Source organism: Ananas comosus, linkage group 22 (assembly GCF_001540865.1).
Source record: "Ananas comosus cultivar F153 linkage group 22, ASM154086v1, whole genome shotgun sequence".
Taxonomy (NCBI): domain Eukaryota; kingdom Viridiplantae; phylum Streptophyta; class Magnoliopsida; order Poales; family Bromeliaceae; genus Ananas; species Ananas comosus.
The window spans coordinates 4,205,461-4,225,417 of record NC_033642.1 but is presented as its reverse complement, the minus strand read 5'-3'; the positions used below and the strand labels follow the sequence as shown (position 1 = coordinate 4,225,417).

The 19,957-nt window shown below is 42.7% G+C and overlaps 1 protein-coding gene across 1 annotated transcript in view; it reads right to left on the bottom strand.

The window, feature by feature from the left end:
• The window catches only part of LOC109727070 (granule-bound starch synthase 1, chloroplastic/amyloplastic-like), a 29,763-nt gene continuing 11,178 nt past the window's right edge, over nt 1,373–19,957 (bottom strand). The window contains exons 6-14 of the mRNA XM_020256953.1: nt 4,073–4,136; nt 3,883–3,983; nt 3,687–3,796; nt 3,353–3,596; nt 3,093–3,269; nt 2,800–2,991; nt 2,091–2,177; nt 1,872–2,000; nt 1,373–1,770 (exon numbers count right to left, since the gene is read on the bottom strand). Of these exons, the coding sequence (XP_020112542.1) occupies nt 1,654–1,770; nt 1,872–2,000; nt 2,091–2,177; nt 2,800–2,991; nt 3,093–3,269; nt 3,353–3,596; nt 3,687–3,796; nt 3,883–3,983; nt 4,073–4,136 (1,221 nt within the window). The 3' untranslated portion in view covers nt 1,373–1,653. The remainder of the gene's footprint in view (nt 1,771–1,871; nt 2,001–2,090; nt 2,178–2,799; nt 2,992–3,092; nt 3,270–3,352; nt 3,597–3,686; nt 3,797–3,882; nt 3,984–4,072; nt 4,137–19,957) is intronic.

Below are 19,957 nucleotides of genomic sequence, written 5' to 3'. Positions count from 1 at the left end.
TATCATGCTGATAGAAAAAGGAGTAAAAGTCTCTCTAGGAGAAGACATGTACACTAGGAGTCAATATTCCACAAGCAACATAGCGGAGCTGACAGAAGTAGTCCAAAACTCTAGTTGCATTTCTCTGAACCAGCCCAGTTTTTTGACGAGGGGAGATCCGGCAGCGCGCAAGTTGCGACATCCTGAAGGGCCCAAGGGTGAGCCCTTGCCCCAACAGGGCCGCCGTCCATGCTGCCAGCCGGAGGAGGTTTCCAAAGGTGGCTTAAAAGAAGCAACTTTGAAGAAGAAGAATGTGCCGCAGGGGAAGCAAATGGGATCCCCAAACCAGTCAACAAGTTCCATCCTTGAGGACAAGGATGAACTTAAGGGGAAGGGATTGTAATGACCCTGAAGAATAAATGGTAAAAGTAGTAGTAGTAGTAGCAGTTAGCATGGGAGAGTAGTAAAAATGTCAACTTTACAAAGTAGAGCAGAGAAGTGACAGCAGGAGGTTGGTGAGGAGTGAGCTCGGCGGAGCGATCCAGCGGGAAGGCGCTCGGGCGGAACTCCGGTGGGAAGGCGCCTTCGAAGGAGCTCAGGCAAGCTCAACAGTTCTAGGGCATAATCGATGATGAAGGGGAAATGGGAGGATCGAGGTCGGAGGAGGAAGCCCGACAGAACCGGGGTGTTTGGGGCGAAGAAAAGAGCTGGCGGATCGGGCGGTCGGATCACCGGAGCGGGCGTAAAACGCGGACCCGATATCCGCCGGGTCGTGGATGATGCGGAGAAGGCCGGAACCGACGCCCACTTACCGTTAAGCATGGATCGAGCAAAGCGGGCTCGGATCGGGGCGAAATGGCGAACCCAAGACCCGCTGGGTTGCGGGTAGTGCGGAGAAGGACGGACCCGAGTCCGAATACCCGACAAGCAGCAGAGGAGCTCAGGAAGCCCAGGAAGAGGGCCCAACTACCACCGAATTGGCGGCCCAACCAGGCCACTTCTTATTTTGTCACTTTTGCTGTTTAGTCCTCAGAGATTTAATAATTCTCTTTTTTGTACGGAACTAACTAGTATAAGTATTAGGATGTAATGCAAGCTAGGGCTGAGGAATGGAAATGAATTAGCTTGTCTTCTTCCCCAATTATCCTCTTCTTCTCCACTCCTTTCTCTTCTCCTTCCCCAAAACCCTACTCTAAATTCTTCTAAAACCCTATTTTCTTCCTCCCAATCTCTCTCCCTATCTCTCTCTGTTTCTCTACCTCTCCTTCTCTTTCACAAACTCACCTCCAAATCACCTCAAATCATCCGGTACATAACAAAGTACCCAATCGAGAGACCATAAGACGAGTGCTTAAATTTCCACACAAACAAAGCAATCGTAATGCAGCAATGGTAAATGAGTAATAGACCTACAGGCAAGCAATTATTCCATTACATAACTCAACAACCAAAATTAGAGTTTAATTAACTTCCCAATTGAAAGTTCAAATTTCCTTCTAAACAAGTTTTATCAAAGAACCACGGCTAAGATAGTGCCAAACTGCCCCTACGATTCCATTCGATATATATACAAATGCACTACCACATTTCAAGCATCTCAACTACGGCACAGGAAACATCTCATCAGCTTTCACAGGAAAAGGTTAAAAGGGATGCTCATAGTAGCTATTGCGCTCAAGGGGTGGCTACATTTTCCTTGGCTAGCGGAGCAATTTCCTCTCCATCTATTCCAGGCTCACTTCCAGAAACCCCCAAGCTCAATAGGAGCTGCTCCCACTTCTTCGCAGGCCCCTGCGGCACAAACACGAAGAGGCATTTATATTATTAGTAAATATTTTACTAATTCTAGGCTTGTCAAAAAGGGCTTATCCCCTTAGCTTTTAACTGCTCACCTTCCATGAGAGTTCTTCAGCCATGCAGTTCTGGATAATCTCCTCGAACTTACGTGTCCCAATAACTTTAAGTGCTCTCTTCACAGTTGTGATGATTTTCTCTACATCAGCTTTGTCTACAGCATAGCACTGAAAGAAACAGATGGAGCCTTATTGTAGTAGTTGAATCTGCAAGAATATTCATAAGCACCCACTTTTGGCAAAAGGTTGAAAACTTACTTCAACACCGAAAGGACCCATGTGGAATCCTGTTTTGCCTTCTTTAACTGTATCGACGAGTCCACCAGTCGACGAACACACAGGAGCCTACAGCAAATACCAGCCGAATATTACATAATTTTTTGCATGCATTCAACAAAATGCTTCTTAAAATAAAATACTCTTTTAAATAACCAAATTGGAGGGAAAATTAATTGTTAAGATGTCTTACAACTGGCGGCACAAAGCAATTGGAAACAAAGCAAAGTATGAAGGAATGAGAAAGCCCATCTTCGCACTACATTTCTTATATGAGATTTAACACAAATAAAGAAAATAAAAAAGTTAAAGACTTCGTAACAACCTGGAAATTAACTTCAGTGATACGGGCACACTAAAGTCTAGATAGGAACTTAACAAAAGACGAAATTCCAAGTTACAAAACAGCAGATCGGAGTTGCATTACAAACCCCAAAACTCGAGAAAGGAAAATTCCCCAAAATATGAAATTCAGAACTCAGCAAATTAGCAGTTAAAGGACAAGTACGAGGATCACATTTTAGTTGCACAAAGAGAAAAAATAACCATAGAAACCTTTTAAATCAAGAAAATAATTGTCAATTTCAAGAACCAAACAATCTGCAATTTAATGTGTGTTTTCCTTCAAAGGGCAAGCACATTTAGTCAGAACAAAACACAAAGCACAAAAAGAAAATAAGAGAATACATACTGTTCCATATTTCATGCCTTGAAACTGGACAAGGCCACAGGGCTCGAATCTACTTGGAATGACGATTATATCACCTCCAGCCATCATCTGATGAGCTAATGGCGCATTAAACTTCATAACTGCACGAAACTTGTCAGGGAACATTTCTTCTAGACTCTCTAGTTGACGCTCCAGCTTCTTCTTGCCAGTCCCCTGTAGAGAGTGAAAAATTGTATATCTTCCCATTAACACATTTCTCTAGTAGCATTATGCCTACTGAATTAATAAAACAAAATTATAGTTCAAACTCATACCAGAATAATAACTTGAACATTCTCATCCATGATCTCAGGAATGGCTGCCGCAAGAATATCTGATCCTTTCTGCTCCTCCAGTCTCCCGATGAAAACAAGAACAGGGATGTCCCTATCTATGGGCAAACCAACCTCAGCTTGTAATGCTTCTTTGTTGAGAGGCTTTGCATCCATTACCTAAAACACTTCTTTTCATCAGCATCAGAGAACACTTCAAAGTTTAAGACTTTGAGTAGAACAGAATGGTGTGAGGTTCTCACAGTTGCGGCATCGTAGTTAACTGCAATGTACTTGTCGGTTACTGGGTTCCACTCATTAGTATCCATCCCGTTCACAATTCCTGTGATGCTGGTCATCCGCAGATAGCTTTCCAACTCAACACCCCTTTCTATTCCTGAGAGTAGCTCTTGTGCATAATATGGGCTCACAGTTAACACTCTATTGGATTCTAAGATCCCTGCCTTCATCCAATTTATTTTCCTTCCCTTCACAGGTTTGTCATACCTGCAAATACAAACAACATATACAACTCTATCCTTCGACAAACATATCACAAGAGTGAAATTAGCTTCTAAGATAAACATAGCGTCTTACCCATCAGTAAAATCAAAAGAGGATTTAAAGCTACCAGGAAGGTTAAGAAGTGAAAAATCTGAAAAAGCAAATCGGCCCTGGTATGCAATGTTGTGAATGCAGAACACAACCTAAAGTAGAAACAATTGAAGTGTCAGTCTACAAACAATCCAACTCAGCTATAACAGGTTAGAATTAGTTAAGAAGGAAGATATACCTTGGCATTTTTGTAAATGCCATGAGGCTGGTACATAGTCTTTAAGTAGCATGGCAAAAGAGCGGTATGCCAATCATTGCAAACAAATACAACATCTTCCCCTGTAGGTAGACCCCGCTAGCAATATGAATATTTCAACTGTAACTGCTAATAAAAATGTACAATAGCTTGTACATAACAAGTTTTATACCATAGGGTCCAGAGAAATATTCACTGTTGTTAAGATTAAGGACCTTTGGAGCCTCCAAAGCTGCCTGCAAGTGCAATATACATTCTAATAAAAACTAGCACCAGGTGTATAACAGAGATCCACAAAGTCATATGGAAAATAGTGCAATCATAGTCAAGATGGCCCAACAGAAAACTATTAACTGAAGGTGCACCAACAGTTTTTCAGATCAAAGAATGCAATGCATAATCATTGTATGTGTGTGTGTGTGTGTGTGTGTGTGTGTATTTATATATAGGGGCAATTGCTTATATACCCCTGAAAAGTTCTCGACTTTTCGATTTACCCCTCTTAGAAAGCTAATATTGAAAATACCCTTTCTACGTTCCAACCAATTTCTAATATACCCCTAGAGTTAAAATCTGTTAATGAACTCTATTATCTCTGTAAAATTACTATTTTGCCCTTTCAAATATACCCTTCCACCATCACTAACTTTCTTATTTGCCCTTAAAGTCAGGGACACAAAAAAGTATTTTGACTTTTGGTCTTTTCTAATATACCCCTCTACCGTCACCAATATTTCTTATTTGCCCTTAAGTTAAGGGCAAAATTGACATTTTAATTTTTTTTACTGTGGTAGATGTTTAACTCACGTTTAACCCAAGTTAACTTAACAGGAGATAACTGCGGGGGTATTTTGCAATAACGGTGGAACATATGAGGGGTATTTTAGAAAGAAAAAAAAAGGTAGGGGTAAATCGGATATTTTCAAACGTATGAGGGGTATATATGCAATTATCCCTTATATATATATATAGAATTAGGCTACTATACTATCTATAGTACCGAGCTCCGGTACTATAATGTTTGTTTTCGATCTTAGGGCGTTCAAATCAACGATCCACACCGTTAAATATGATCTAGGGTATATGAATTTCTTAGGAATAAAATTTTAGCTTTTTTCGATATTGTTTACTTAGTAAATAAATTATATCAAAATGGACGGTGGAAATTGAATAATCTTTAAAATTTGAGCATAGGACTTTTAAATTCAAGATCAAGAATGTTAACCTTAATCTATATAGTTTAAAGTATTTTCTATCAAAATTTGAAGAAATTTAGATTCTTCTACACCGTTAAACTTCAAACTCGTCATAATAGCCATTGAAAATTGACAATTTTGAAATAGTTTGATCATAAAATAAACTATGTTGAAAAAATATAAAATTTTATTTCTAGAAACTTTAAACACCCTAGATCAGTTTTAACGGTATGGATCGTTGATTTGAACGCCCTAAAATCGATAACCAACACTATAGTACCGGAGCTCGGTACTATAGATAGTATAGTAGCCTAGCTATATATATATATATATATATATATATATATATATATATATATATATATATATGTGTGTGTGTGTGTGTGTATGGAGTCCGACTACTATACTCTTACGAGTACGATCGCCCTCGTACTCATAAGTTGTTTTCGATGATAAAGCTTCCGAATCGACGATCCACACCGTTAAACGTTATCTAGAGCATTTAAAATGTTTAGAAATCAAATTTTATAATTTTTCAACATCATTTACCTTACGATCAAAAGGTCACAAAATTAACAATTTTTAACGGCCGGTATGAGATATTTGCTAGTTTAACGGTGTTAAAGAATCGAAATTGGTTGATTTTTTGATAAAAAATTTTATTCACTACATAAATAAAGATCAATAACTCTGACCTTAAATTGAAGGATCCGATCGTCCATTTTTAAGACGTCGTTCGATTTTGACCGTTCATTTTATATCTGCTTGATGAACTTTATAATGATTTCGAAAAATTACGAAATTTATTTTTTAGAAGTTTCAAATACTCTAGATCATATTTAACAGAGTGGATCGTCGATTCGGATGCTCCATCATCGAAAACAACTTATGAGTACTAAGGACCCAATACTCATAAGAGTATAGTAGCCCTACTCTATATATATATATTTTTTGGGAGTTTTTCAGATAAAGGAAAATGCGGAAAATGGATGAGGTTGGGTCAGATTATGTAATATATTAAAAATTAAGTAGGAAAACACCGGTCAGGAAAAGTGAGAGTAAGAAAAAGAAAGTTGTATTTTTAACAATTTTTTGGATATTTTTTTAGAATTTTTCTGATGTCGCAAGAAAAAGCTAATTAGCGTAGGGTACAATGCAGAATTAGTGCGTACGTATATAAAGTACTATTCAAGTTACTATGCAAAGTCACTATGCAGGACACTATGCAAGTTACTATGCAAAATAGTGAATGCTGAACAGAAAAATTCACAGAGGAAAAACTATATGTCGGTCACTTTGGACAGGGGTAGCAAAAGACTCGTAGGAATATTTCGGATTTTTTAGGATTTTTTACGAATTTTTCCGGTCTAAAAATTAAGTGGCGTAATTAGTGCTAATTACGAAGAGGTGACTGTCACGTGGATTTTTTTTTTTTTTTTTTACTTTTTATTAACTTTTTAACTTAAGTCTTAAAAACTTAAATTAAAGGGTATTTGTAGGCGGAAACGATGACGGTCACTATTAAAAATTAATTTAATTGGGATGGATAGGTGGATGTCTAGATGAAATTGCTTGATAGAGAGTTCACAGTAAAAAATGAAAGGAAAGAAATAAATATATGTCTTGAAGGATATTTGAAGTATGAATAAAAATAGGATGAAGTTCAAATTTAAAATCTCCGTTGTGGAAAATAAGTTGTGTCAAAAAAAAAAACTTTTTTAAAGTAGGTCCCGTCTGGTACTCCTTTCTAGAAATCACGATAAAAATTTTCTCGGTTGTTTTTTATATTTCTAAAACTCTTTATCTCATTAAATTTTCGATGATGCAATTTTCCTAAAACTTGGACTTATGATGAAATTTAATTTTCTAATGTGGATAATACCACTTAAGACATAGTGTTGGTGCACAAGACCCTCCTGGCGTACAGTTTTCAGAGAACCTCGCTCTAACGCCGCAAAGCACTATCTGGCTATCAATGGCGAATTTTTACAAAGCATTTCTCTTATCAAATCTGCCAAGCATATATGCTTCACACTTGCTTAAGCTGAAATAATTACCCAGAGAGAACCCATAAATTTTCATTAAGAGTCCAAGGAAAGAGAATCATGGGGCAAAGAAAATGCCATGGATAGAAGAGTTCGAGAAATATAATATTAACAAAGGATAAAACTTACATCACGACGCTAGAAGGTTTCCCTTCCGGGACTTCCCGGGGGGAAAGAAAGGACTTGTTTGTACAGACTCCTTATTCCAGGATGCAGTTGATGGAAAAAATATTTACAGGATGTAATACACTGGATCTTAGCAAATCGCAAGATTCGAGTGTTTGATCTGTATTTGGAGCTTTCCACAGTTTTTGGAGGGTCGTTGATAGTGTCCCGACCCCTGGCGCGCATCCCGAGGATGTTGGAGTGGGACTTGGCACCAAAATTCCAAAATCGGAATTTTTGGACAGCTCTCGGGTAGCCTGCAGCAGGGCTTGTACCGGAACAAGACTGGCCTTGTACCGGTACAAGGGTTGATGGTTGTACCGGTACAGCCATCGGGCTTGTACCGGTACATAGCCGCAGACCGCGCGACCTGAGCCTCGGGTTTGCAATTTCGTCGGCCTTGTACCGGTACAAGGAGGCAGATTTCGTGCAGTTTGTTCTGCAGGGGTGTTTTTGCTATTGTAGCAATACTATAACAGCACCCACGCCCCTAGGGCTCTTCTTTGAGCTTGCCACTGCAGGGAGCAAGGTAAGGAGAGCTTCTCTTTGCTTCTCTTTGGTTTTAATCTCCCTCTAGCCTAGATTTTGAAGGATTAATCCCTTTTCTTTCCTCTTTTATGCTTCTCCACCATTGATGGAGCTAGAAGCTTGGATTTGGAGCTAAGTGGAGGATAGATCTTGGGATTTAAAGGATTTAGAGCTTGATTTGAAGCTTCTAAGAGGTAAACCATACAAACAGGGGCGTGAGAACTATCAAAAATGTCGCCAGTGAGGCAAATTACTGACTTCAGTGAAATGCACCACAAGGCCAAAAGCTACAAAAAAGGTTATGACTTAAGATGTAAAAAAGCGAAAGGTATGAAATGTAACTTACTACATACATGATATCTCTACTTATCCTAAATAAGCATAAGTAGGAAACAACTAGCATGAAGTAAAAGTTTCCAATCATCATAATGTTTCACAATGCGAAATATAAAGCTATTTTTACTATTTCTAGTCAATGTCAAATAATACTCCTAAACACATCTGTTCCACACAATGTCAAACGAAATACCAAGTCGACATCTGAAGAGACGCCACCCGAAAGGCGTCTATGGCCCTGAGACCCCCACCCAAGCTGTCTGGCCGGTGCGCCAGAGCCTAATGCCCGTGGTGTCATCATTCCCACCCTAGTATGACCTGTCCACGCAATCCACATGTCGCGCCCAATCAACGCACGTCGAATATTACCCGATGGCTATCTCGGAAGTTTCCGCGTGTTGGACGGACCCTCACAACATGTGGGCGAAATGAGCCAACCAATGGAAGTAGTTCAAACCAATCTGTCGCCAGTACCGAGTCCTCATGCTAATAACATGGAATGTATGAGTGTCCCAAAGCCTATCTCTAGTCATCATGTCTCTAACATGGAAATATATATAGAGATGTAAAAGGCCTATCAATATAGTTCTAGTTGGGGCAGTTCCATAGTTCACATGTAGTTCGAGTGCCAGCACCTTTTAATGACCTCTTATTTTCTATTCAAAACATGGCAACTATTTCCAAAGCACATATTCCAATCATAATCCTCATAATGCGATGTATTTCCACTTGCAAAAAAACACTTTCCGCAATATGCATCAATCCTACTCATATAGCTCGAGACTATATAGTTGAAATTTTCATAATACACGAGCATGCATTTTAAGTCTCTAAAATCTCATATAAATCCCATTTAGCATAGAAAATGAAACTTAAAAATATTTTACAACATAATAGAAAGAGATAGGGGTCATTTCGCCCCATTTCCGCCGAAGCCAAACCCAGGGCCGATGGCAACGAAACTCCTTCGTGTCGCTCCAACGAGGGTGTCTCTAACTCCTAGACCCTAGAGGTATAGAAACATGCGTCACACCGAGAACGAACCATCAATAGCTCAATCATTAACTAATCAAGTAATAAGGTGAGAAAGAACTCCCACTCTAGTGCCGAAAACTCCTCAAAAGCTCCTAAAATGAAGCAAGGGCTCATCCAATCCAACCTAATGGAAGCCTCTAATCTCAATCAATCTATCCGCTTCAAACAAAGCCTCTAGATTCAAAATGCCGCAAAATAAACCCTAATATCACAATCTAGGGTTCAATCTCATGAAATCCATAAAACTCAAATCTAGAGGAAAAATAGTGTAAATTGGCTTACCGCTTAGAAGCTTGCAAATCAAGCTCTGAAATCCTTTAAATCCCAAGATCTATCCTCCCACTTAGCTCCAAATCTCAAGCTCTAGCTCCATCAATGGGTAGAAGAAGCATAAAAGAGGAAAGAAAAGGTAATCCTTCAAAATCTAGGCTACGAGGGAGATTAAAACCAAAGAGAAGCAAAGAGAAGCTCTACATTACACCTTCTTCCTGCATGATGCAAGCTCAAAAGAAGAGCCTAGGGCGTGGTGGCTGTTATAAGTAATTGGCTTACATTAGATAGCAAAAACACCCGCTGCAGAACAAACTGCACGAAATCTGGCCTCCTTGTAGCCGGTACACGGCTCTTGTAGCTCAGAGCCGACCGAAATTGCAAACCCGAGGCTCGGGTCCGCGGCGGTCTTGCTGCTGCTGTAGCCAGGTACAAGCCCGATGGTGTACCGGTACACACATCAATCGCCTTGTACCGTAAAAGGCCAGTTCTTGTTCGGTACATAGCCTGGGCTGCAGGCCTACCCGCGAGCTGTCTAAAAATTCCGATTTTGGAAATTTTGGTGCCAAGTCGCACTCAACACTCGGGATCGCGCCATGGGGTCGCGCACACTCATCAACGAGCCTCCAAAAAACTGTGGGAAAGCTCCAAACACAGATCAAACACTCGGAATCTTGGCGATTGCTAAAGATCCAGATGTATTACATTTCACTCCCTGCCTAAAAAGGAGTTTCGTCCCGCGAAACTCGAAAGCAAAAGCATACCTCAAGGCTCCGATCTTGAAAAAGATGGGATACGCGTCCTGCAAGCGCACTCTCTAGCTCCCACTGGCCTCCGCTCCCCCCGTGGTTGCCCTCCAAAGGACCTTCACATATACGGAATATTCCCGATTCCGCCAGCTTCTTCACCTCGCGAGAAAATCTCAGTGGTTGCTCCCTCGACAGCTCAAATCCTCACAGCAGCTCCACTGTAAGCATCCAAAACCAAATTTGAGCTGGATCATGAATGTACCTCTCGAAGGAACCGATACTATGAAAGACTTGTGTACGCCCGATTATGGTTCGGTGTAGAGGCAAGTCGATTACGCTACCGACCTACACTCTCCAAGATCTTCATACGCTCTCAACTGAAACGGGGCTCAACTTTCCCGAATCCCAGATCTCTTGATCCTCTTAGTCGGCAGCCTTCAAGAACACTGGTCTCCAACTTGAATCCAAGTCCCGCCGTCGTCGATCGCGCGTACGCTCCTCTGGTCTACTCTGCCGCTCAAAGGCGCTCACCGAGGCCATTCGAACCTATCTCTCAGCTTCTGGAGCACATCAGGGCCTAAGCCCAAAACCTGACGCCCGAACTTCAGCTCCAATGAAGGCGATCTGGCACTTCGTCCATAAGTGCTTCGGAAGGGCGCCATCTGATGCTTGCTGATAACTGTTGTTATACTAGCAAACCCGCCATTAGCTAGATCTGCGACCATCCTCCCTGGAAGTCTATCACACAAGCCCAGGAGCATATCCTCTAAAGTCTGAATAGTGCGCTCCGACTGTGCCATCCACACTGCGGCTTGGACATGCTGTACTAGAAGTCCAGGCGAGTGTTATGGGGTCCTGTAGCTCCTCCAAAAGTGCAGACACAACCGTGTTCATCAGATACTATCGATGTAGGCACTCCATGAAGTCGCACACAATCTCATCAAGGACACTGTGCTCGCAGCTTCTCTCCGGTCCAAGTCGTATGATATAGTCAGGATGAAGTGCGCCGACTTCGCTCATGCCTATCCAGCGATCACCCAAATAGCCGTCATGCCCCGCCTGCCTGAGCGTGGCAATCTGTCACAAAGTCCATAGTGATTTCTCCCACTTCCAACTTGGAATAGGCAAACTCTAAGCTTTCCCCGCGGGAACTCGTGCTCTGCCTTTCACTTGTGCAACGGTTAAGATTTAGCTACAAACTCGCAACAATCCTTTTTATCCCAGCGCCACCAATAGAGCAACTTTAAGTCCTTATACATTTTGGGTGGCTCCCGATGATATAGCATAGGGCGCCCGGTGCCGCCTCTTGAAAGAATATCCTCTTAATCCCCAATCCGCCTACAGCAAATCCTGTCTGTCTGCGGAAACGCATCAATCCATTCACCGTCTAAGCGGAAGTCCACCGTGCCAACATCACATTTTCCCTTTAATCTTTGCAACTCCACATCGGGGAACCCAAGGCCTTGCTTTTCTTTTAATCCTGTCCAACAGCATAGCTGCACACCAATATTCATCAACCTCATAAGTTCAGGAGTCACTATCTCAACTCCAACCGTCTCTGCTCGATCAACTGCGGTTGAGTCACATAAGCATGCTTCGGCTAAGTTTTCCATCGATTTCCTTTTACTTAGCGCATCCGCCCACCACGTTTAGCTGTGCCGGGGTGGTCAAAAGAATCGTCAAATCATAATCTTTGAAGTAGCTCAACCTCTGCGCTGCTCAAGTTCACTCCTTCCTGAGTAAATAGGTACTTTAAGCTCTTGTGATCCGTGTATACTTCACACCGTTCGCCATAAAGGAGTGGGCGCAGAAGCTTCAATGCGAACACACGGCTTATGGCTCCACTTTCCAAATCATGCGTCGGGTAAGGTCTTCTCTAATTCCTTTAGCTGGCAGAAGCTACGGCGATCACGCTTGCCATCCTCATCAACACACAGCGCCAATCCATTAAGTAAGCACACTATAAAACCACATACCGCGCTCCAGGCTACTGTAGCTCAAGATCGTGAGCGGTATCAATCGTGCTTCAACTCTGGAAGTTCGCTTCGCACGGTCATTCCAAAATGAACTTAACACCTTTGTGGCGTGCCTCGTGAGGGGAAGTAGATTTAACTTGCACAACCCTCAACGAATCTCCGCTGTATAGTCGCGCCAATCGAGGAAGCTCCGTATCTCCTCACCTCGTCGGTCTCGGCGCAATCCTTGATTTGCTTTTCGAATCTCTTAGGGACCACGCTATACCTGATCCGAAATGCAAGTGCCAAGGAGAGCTACCTCTCGAAGCCAAAATCCACTTTCTTCCTTCAACAAGACTCCTTTTCCCAGACAGTAATTGCGGTACAATCCTCAATTTTCCTTCGGATCTGCATCATCCGAGATAGACAAAATCGTCGTCGTATGAACACCACGACTGAACCTTCTAGATAAGGCTTAAAAACACGTCGTTCATTAGACCATAAAAGCTGCCGGGCATTATAAGCCCAACGCGCATAACTGTGGAATCATAATGTCCACCCGCGTTCTAAAAGCCGGGTCCTTTGATACGTCCTCGGTAGGTTGATCTTCAACTGGTGGTTATCGCCGACTCGGCAAGTCTATCTGGAATACACACACATCCTGAAGTCTTGATCAAAGCAATCGTCGATCCTCGCAACGATACTTGTTCTATACGCTGTGAACCTTATTAAGTTCACGATATCCACACAAAGGCGAAGCTTGATCGCGTCTTTCTCATTGACGAACAAAACTGGTGCTCCCCACGGCGAAACACTCGGTCGAATGAAGCCTTTGTCCAAACTAATCCCTCAACTGTCCCTCGAGCTCCCAGCTCTTGCTCGTCCATCCTTATAGGTGTGCCTTTTGAGATTGCGGGGTAGTCCCGTGAACAGACTCTACCACAAACCAATCTCTCTATCAGGGAGGCGATTGCCTGGTAGCCCATCAGCGTGAAAGCACATCCTCGAACTCCTCGCACCAACCGGGATGTCCTCAATCCTAGGGGTGCTCATCACTCGCCTCAACACAACACTAGCCCAAAATAGGCTACACAGCCTCATGCTGATCAACGCCTAGCTTCAGCACGAGCTGATCGCGATCGACAAACAGCGAACTCGGAATACCACTAAACAACCTACTTCAGTTGCCGCATCTCTAAAATCCTTAACGTGAGCGATCTTGCAATCAATCGTGGCATAATACTTTGGTCAACCAGATCCATGGCCAAGAACCACATCAAAAAATCTCACTTCGCAAAGCCTAGCCAAATCTAACGGGCATGATCCAATCTCCTACCCGAATGGGCAACTGGTGGCTATACTCTCTAATATCAAAATGTGGTCGGCTACAAACAACATGTCCCGTATGCCAACAAAGAGAAACCAACGATCCATGCACTCCGGCAAATCAGGCCGATGCTATGAATGAATGGCGATGCACCGGTATCGAATAAAGCAGACTCTAATGCCATCAAGTAAATGATACTGCAAACCACATCCTCGGCTTGCTGCTGCTGCGTCCTCAGTCTGAGGCGCATACATGCGCCCACCTCGGTTCGGCCTGTCGAGATCCCTCGCTCTGGCGCTGGAGCGGGTGTCGCGCCAGCGTATGTGTCGATGGAGTCCCCTGGAGCGGCTGTAGAGCCTGCCGATCAGTCGGACGGTGCCGTGAAGAACCTCTCGGGCACTCGGTAGCACGTGCCCTCCTGCCACAACTGGAAACACCTGCCCGCCCGCCTGTGGACACTGCCGGTGGTAGTGGGACCACCGCAGATCACACATCCGGGGAAGGCCGGCGACGATCCCTCGCCAGTGTGATCTGCGCTCATGCCTTCGGCCTCTAGATGGCGCTGTGACCCTGCGCAGCCCTCGGCTTCGTCCCGCTGCTGCTCCCGGAGCCGGCCGCTCCTAGATGCATCTGGCTCGCGCCGCGTCAGCCGTCCAGTTTTGGCTCTTTCTCTTCCTAGCCTACGTTCTGTCTCCACTCTCCACGATGACGCCGCTGCGATCTCCCACCTCCCGGTAGGTTTGGAGTTAGTAGGAATTTGCACGAACCCGAATAGACGGTCTCAATCCCTCAGCTCGAAAATGCGGGTCTTGTCTCTCGTCGTCCCGCACTGACGAAGGCACGCATTGCCAGAAGCCGAGAAAACTCTCATCTCGTAGCTCGGCTACAGTCCTGTCACCCTGCGCGCAAGCTGCGCAGATCCTGCCCTCGCATCTTCCTCTTGACGCGGTCGGAGAGTGCGCAGAAGAAGCTCCTGAACCTCGTCAAGTGATAGGATGCCCAAGTCACGTGCTGGGGTGCTCACTGAAATCCAACCACCAGCGTAGGCCCTCGCCGTCTCCAAGTGTGAGGCGAGCCAAACTGCTGTCCCTATCCTCCACGGAAAGTGTTGCGAAAAGAGCTCTCTCCAATATGCATGCAACGCACTCTCCACGACAAGTGGTCGACCTCCTCGCCATGAAGACATCGGACTGCACCTCCTGAACTCATTGAGAGCCTACCATCAGTCTATTTCGCTCCAACCCCTCAACAAAGTATGGGAAAGCTGCTCTCACCGGTGGCCTCTGCACAGCGCGTCTAACCAAAACTCCTCCTGGGGTAGGGCCGCAGGCAGCCGCACTGGCGAAGAACTAGGCGGCGGGGGACGGCGACTCTCGGTGCAACTGTCCAACACACTGTCCGGCGCTGTAGGCCCTGCTGTTCTCCCTAGAAGCTGCTGCCTACTGCAGAAGTAGTCGTCCAGGCCGCTTCATCCCGCCTCCTGGTCGGCACGCCGCCTCAGTCTGCTGTCAGCGGCCGCCTCGCTGCTGTGACTAGCGCGTGAGGGTGCAAGTTTTGGGCGCCCTTCCAACCACTGACCGTCGCTGGCATCCGGAGGGTAGCGGAGGTCTCAACCTCGCTCGAAGTTTGCCGCATGTCCGCTCCGGCAGATTTGGTCTGACCGATGTATCGGCATCGTCACTACAACATCATAAAAGCGCAGTTGAGTATAAAAGCCCACCTATCGGCATACCGCCAATAAACAATACCCGCAAATCATACGAAAGATGGAAAGTGTTCTACACTACTAACTCCCGATGATTTACGTTGTCCGGCCGCACAACGTAACCCTCCGCGAAGTAGGAGTTTATACACTTCAATTTAACTCGCACTTTCCTAAAGTTATCAAGCATACCCAATCTAGATACTTTGTATCGCTTACAAATCGAATGTAACCTCGTCTCTCTACGACTATTTCCTATTAGTCCAACCGGCCAAGTTTACTCGGTCCCCTAAGACTCAACCCTAGTCTCTGTACCAAAATAATCTGTCTACCCCGGACCCAGCGAAGCCCGCCTGGCGCGTGCCCATACCCGCCATACGTCGTCTAACAACGTATAAGGCGTCTAGGAACAACAATAAAAAAAGCAACTATTAAAGACATTTTAGGAATATCAGAGCATAATAAAAGTCTAAATGCCACACACAAAGGATGAGGAAAGCTGTAAATCACTAAATAAGCCATAAAGTAATACAATGGAAATCCCAAATACAAGTGCCTAAGAGTTAGATACATAGGTGGTCTCTATACAGGTAACAAAACTCTCACTCTCTCACTAACAAAAAAAGAGTAAACCACCTAGGCAAGTTAAGACTCCTGTAGCTAGCTACTGCGATCCCCTTGCCGCGATCCCGTAGCCTTCCGCTGGTGCCCGAAGGCTCTGAAAAGGAAACATAAAACAGGGCGTGAGAACTATCAAAAATTTTTATATTGTTCCCAGTGGGCAAATTACGACTTTCAAGTGAATGCCCACAAGGCCCAAAGCTACAAAAATGTTAGGTGACTATTAGCATGTAGAAAAAACGAAAGTACGTAAAATTAACGTGAACTACAACGATGATATTCTACTTAGCCTAAATAGCATAATATGAACAAACTATGCCATGAAGTAAAAGTCTCCACTATCATAATGTTCACATGGAAATAGTAAATGTTTCATTGTTGTACTATTTGAGTCATGTCCAAATAATACTCTAAATCATCATCTGTCTACATGTCATAACGAATACTCAAGATCGAATCTGAAGAGACCCACCCGAAGGCTGTCTAATGGGCCTTGCAGACCCACCCGAAGGCTGTCTGGCGGTGCAGCCTAAATGGCCTCCGTGGTAGTCATCATCCCCACCATAGGGATGAGCCTGTCCCAGGGGCAATACCACTTACGGCGCCCAATTCCCGCACGTGCGAATATAGTATCGCGATGGCCTCATCTCCGGGTGCGGCTTGTAGGAGCGACCCTCACAAGCCATGTGCCGAATTGAGCACAATGACAATAGTCAAACAATCTGCTCGGCAGCGGAGTACAAGTCGTCATGTCTAATAACATGGAATGTATCGAGTGTCCCAAAGCTATCTCTATGTCATCATGTTCTACATGGAATACGATATATAGGCAGATGTACAAAGGCCTTCAATATATCTCTTATGTTGCAGGTTCCATTAGTTCACCTAAGTTCCGAGTGCCCCCTTTATGACACTCTTGTTTTCTATGCAAAAACATGGCAACTATGCTTCCAAAGCAATATTCCCAAGTCATAATCCTCATTTAAAAGAAAGGATCATATTTTTCACTTGCAAAATAAACACTTTTTCCATAGTCATGCAGTCTAACTCATATAGCTTACTATAATAGTGAAATTTTTATAAATACACCGAAGCAGCAATTTTAATGCTCTAAAATATCATATAAATTACTCATTAAGCATAGAAATGAATCGTTAAAAATATTTACAATACAGTAGATTAAGACATAGGGTCATTTCGCCCCATTTCCCCGAAGCCAAACCCACCGATGGCAACGAAACTCCTCGTGCGCTCCAACGAGGGTGTCCTCTAGTCTCTAGTACCTAGAGGTATAAGAAACATGCGTCACACGAATAAACGAACCATCAATAAGCTCAATCATTTAAGCTAATCAAGTATAGGTGAGAAGAACTCACCTCTAGTGCAAAAATCTCCTCTAAAGCTCCAAAATGAAGCTAGGGCTCACTCCAATCCAACCTAATGGAACCTCTAATCCAATCAATCTAGCTTCAAGCCCTAGATTCAAAATGCCCAAAATAATCCTAATATCACAATCTAGTTCATCTCATGAAATCCAATAAAAACTCAAATCTAGAGGAAGATAGTGTAATGCTACCCCTTAGAGCTTCAAATCAAGCTCTAAATCCTTTAAATCCCAAGATCTATCCTCCACTTAGCTCCAAATCCAAGCTTCTAGCTCCATCAATGGTGAGAGCATAAAAGAGGAAAGAAAAGGATTAATCCTTCAAAATCTAGGCTAGAGGGAGATTAAAACCAAAGAGAAGCAAAGAGAAGCTCTCCTTACCTTGCTCCCTGCAGTGGCAAACTCAAAGAAGAGCCCTAGGGCGTGGTGCTGTATATAGTATTGCTACAATAGGCAAAAACACCCCTGCAGAACAAACTGCACGAAATTCTGCTCTCCTTGTACCGGTACAAGGCCGACGAAATTGCAAACCCGAAGGCTCAGGTCGCGGTCTGCGGCTATGTACCGGTACAAGCCGATGGCTGTACCGGTACAACCATCAACCCTTGTACCGGTACAAGGCCAGTCTTGTTCCGGTACAAGCCTGCTGCAGGCTACCCGAAGCTGTCCAAAAATTCGATTTGGAATTTTGTGCCAAGTCCCACTCGCAACATCCTCGGGATGCGCGCCAGGGTCGGGACACTATCAACGACCCTCCAAAAACTGCTGGAAAGCCTCCAGAATACAGATCAAACAGCTCGAATCTTGCCGATTTGCTAAGATCCAGTGTATTACATCCTGTAAATATTTTTTCATCAACTGCATCCTGGAATAAGGAGTCTGTACAAACAAGTCCTTTCTTTCCCCCGGGAAGTCCCGGAAGGGAAACCTTCTAGCGTCGTGATGTAAGTTTATCCTTTGTTAATATTATATTTCTCGAACTCTTCTACCATGCATTTTCTTTGCCCCATGATTCTCTTTCCTTGGACTCTTTAATGAAAATTTATGGGTTCTCTCTTGGTAATTATTTCAGCTTAAGCAAGTGTTAGAAGCAATATATGCTTGGCAGATTTGATACGAGAAATGCTTTGTAAAAATTTCGCCATTGATTGCCAGATAGTGCGCTTGGCGGCGTTAGAGCGAGGTCTCTTGAAAACTGTACGCCAGTAGGTCTGTGCACCAACACTATGTCTTAAGTGGTATACCACATTAGAAAATTAAATTTCATCATAAGTCCAAGTTTTAGGAAAATTGCATCATCGAAAATTTAATAGAGATAAAGAGTTTTTAGAAATATAAAAAACAACCGAGAAAATTTTTATCGTGATTTCTAGAAAGGAGTACCAGACGCGACCTACTTTAAAAAAAGTTTTTTTTTTTGACACAACTTATTTTCCACAACGGAGATTTTAAATTTGAACTTCATCCTATTTTTATTCATACTTCAAATATCCTTCAAGACATATATTTATTTCTTTCCTTCATTTTTTACTGTGAACTCTCTATCAAGCAATTTCATCTAGACATCCACCTATCCATCCCAATTAAATTAATTTTTGAATAGTGACGTCATCGTTTCCGCCTACAAATACCCTTTAATTTAAGTTTTTAAGACTTAAGTTAAAAAGTTAATAAAAAGTAAAAAAAAAAAAAAAAATCCACGTGACAGTCACCTCTTCGTAATAGCACTAATTACGCACTTAATTTTGAACCGGAAAAATTCGTAAAAAATCCTAAAAAAATCCGAAATACTTCACGATCTTTTGCTACCCCGCTGTCCAAAGTGACCGACATATATTTTTCCTCTTGTGAATTTTTTGTTCAGCATTCCACTATTTGCATAGTAACTTGCATAGTGGCCTGCATAGTGACTTGCATAGTAACTTGAATAGTTACTTTATATACGTACGCACTAATTCTGCATTGTACCCTACGCTAATTAGCTTTTTCTTGCGACATCAGAAAAATTCTAAAAAATATATCCAAAAAATGGTTAAAAATACAACTTTCTTTTTCTTACTCTCACTTTTCCTGACCGGTGTTTTCCTACTTAATTTTTAATATATTACATAATCTGACCACAACCTCATCCATTTTCCGCATTTTCCTTCTATCTGAAAAACTCCACAAAAAATATAATAGTATATAGAGTAGGCTACTAATACCTTATGAGTATTGGTCCTTAGTACTCATAAAGTTGTTTTCGATGATGGAGCATCCGATCGACGATCCACTCTGTTAAATATGATCTAGAGTATTTGAAACTTTCTAAAAAATAAATTTCGTAATTTTTCGAAATCATTATAAAGTTCATCAAGCAGATAAAAAATGAACGGTCAAAATCGAAACGATCGTCTAAAATGGACGATCGATCCTTCAATTTAAGGTCAGAGTTATTGATCTTTATTTATGTAGTGAATAAAATTTTTTATCAAAAATCAACCAATTTCGATTCTTTAACACGTTAACTAGCAAATATCTCATACCGGCCTGTTAAAAATTGTTAATTTTGTGACCTTTTGATCGTAGAGGTAATGATGTTGAAAAATTAAAATAAAATTGATTTCTAAACATTTTAAATGCTCTAGATAACGTTTAACGGTGTGGATCGTCGATTCGGAAGCTTTATCATCGAAAAACAACTTATGAGTACGAGGGCGATCGTTACTCTAAGATATAGTATGCCGACTCCATAACACACACAT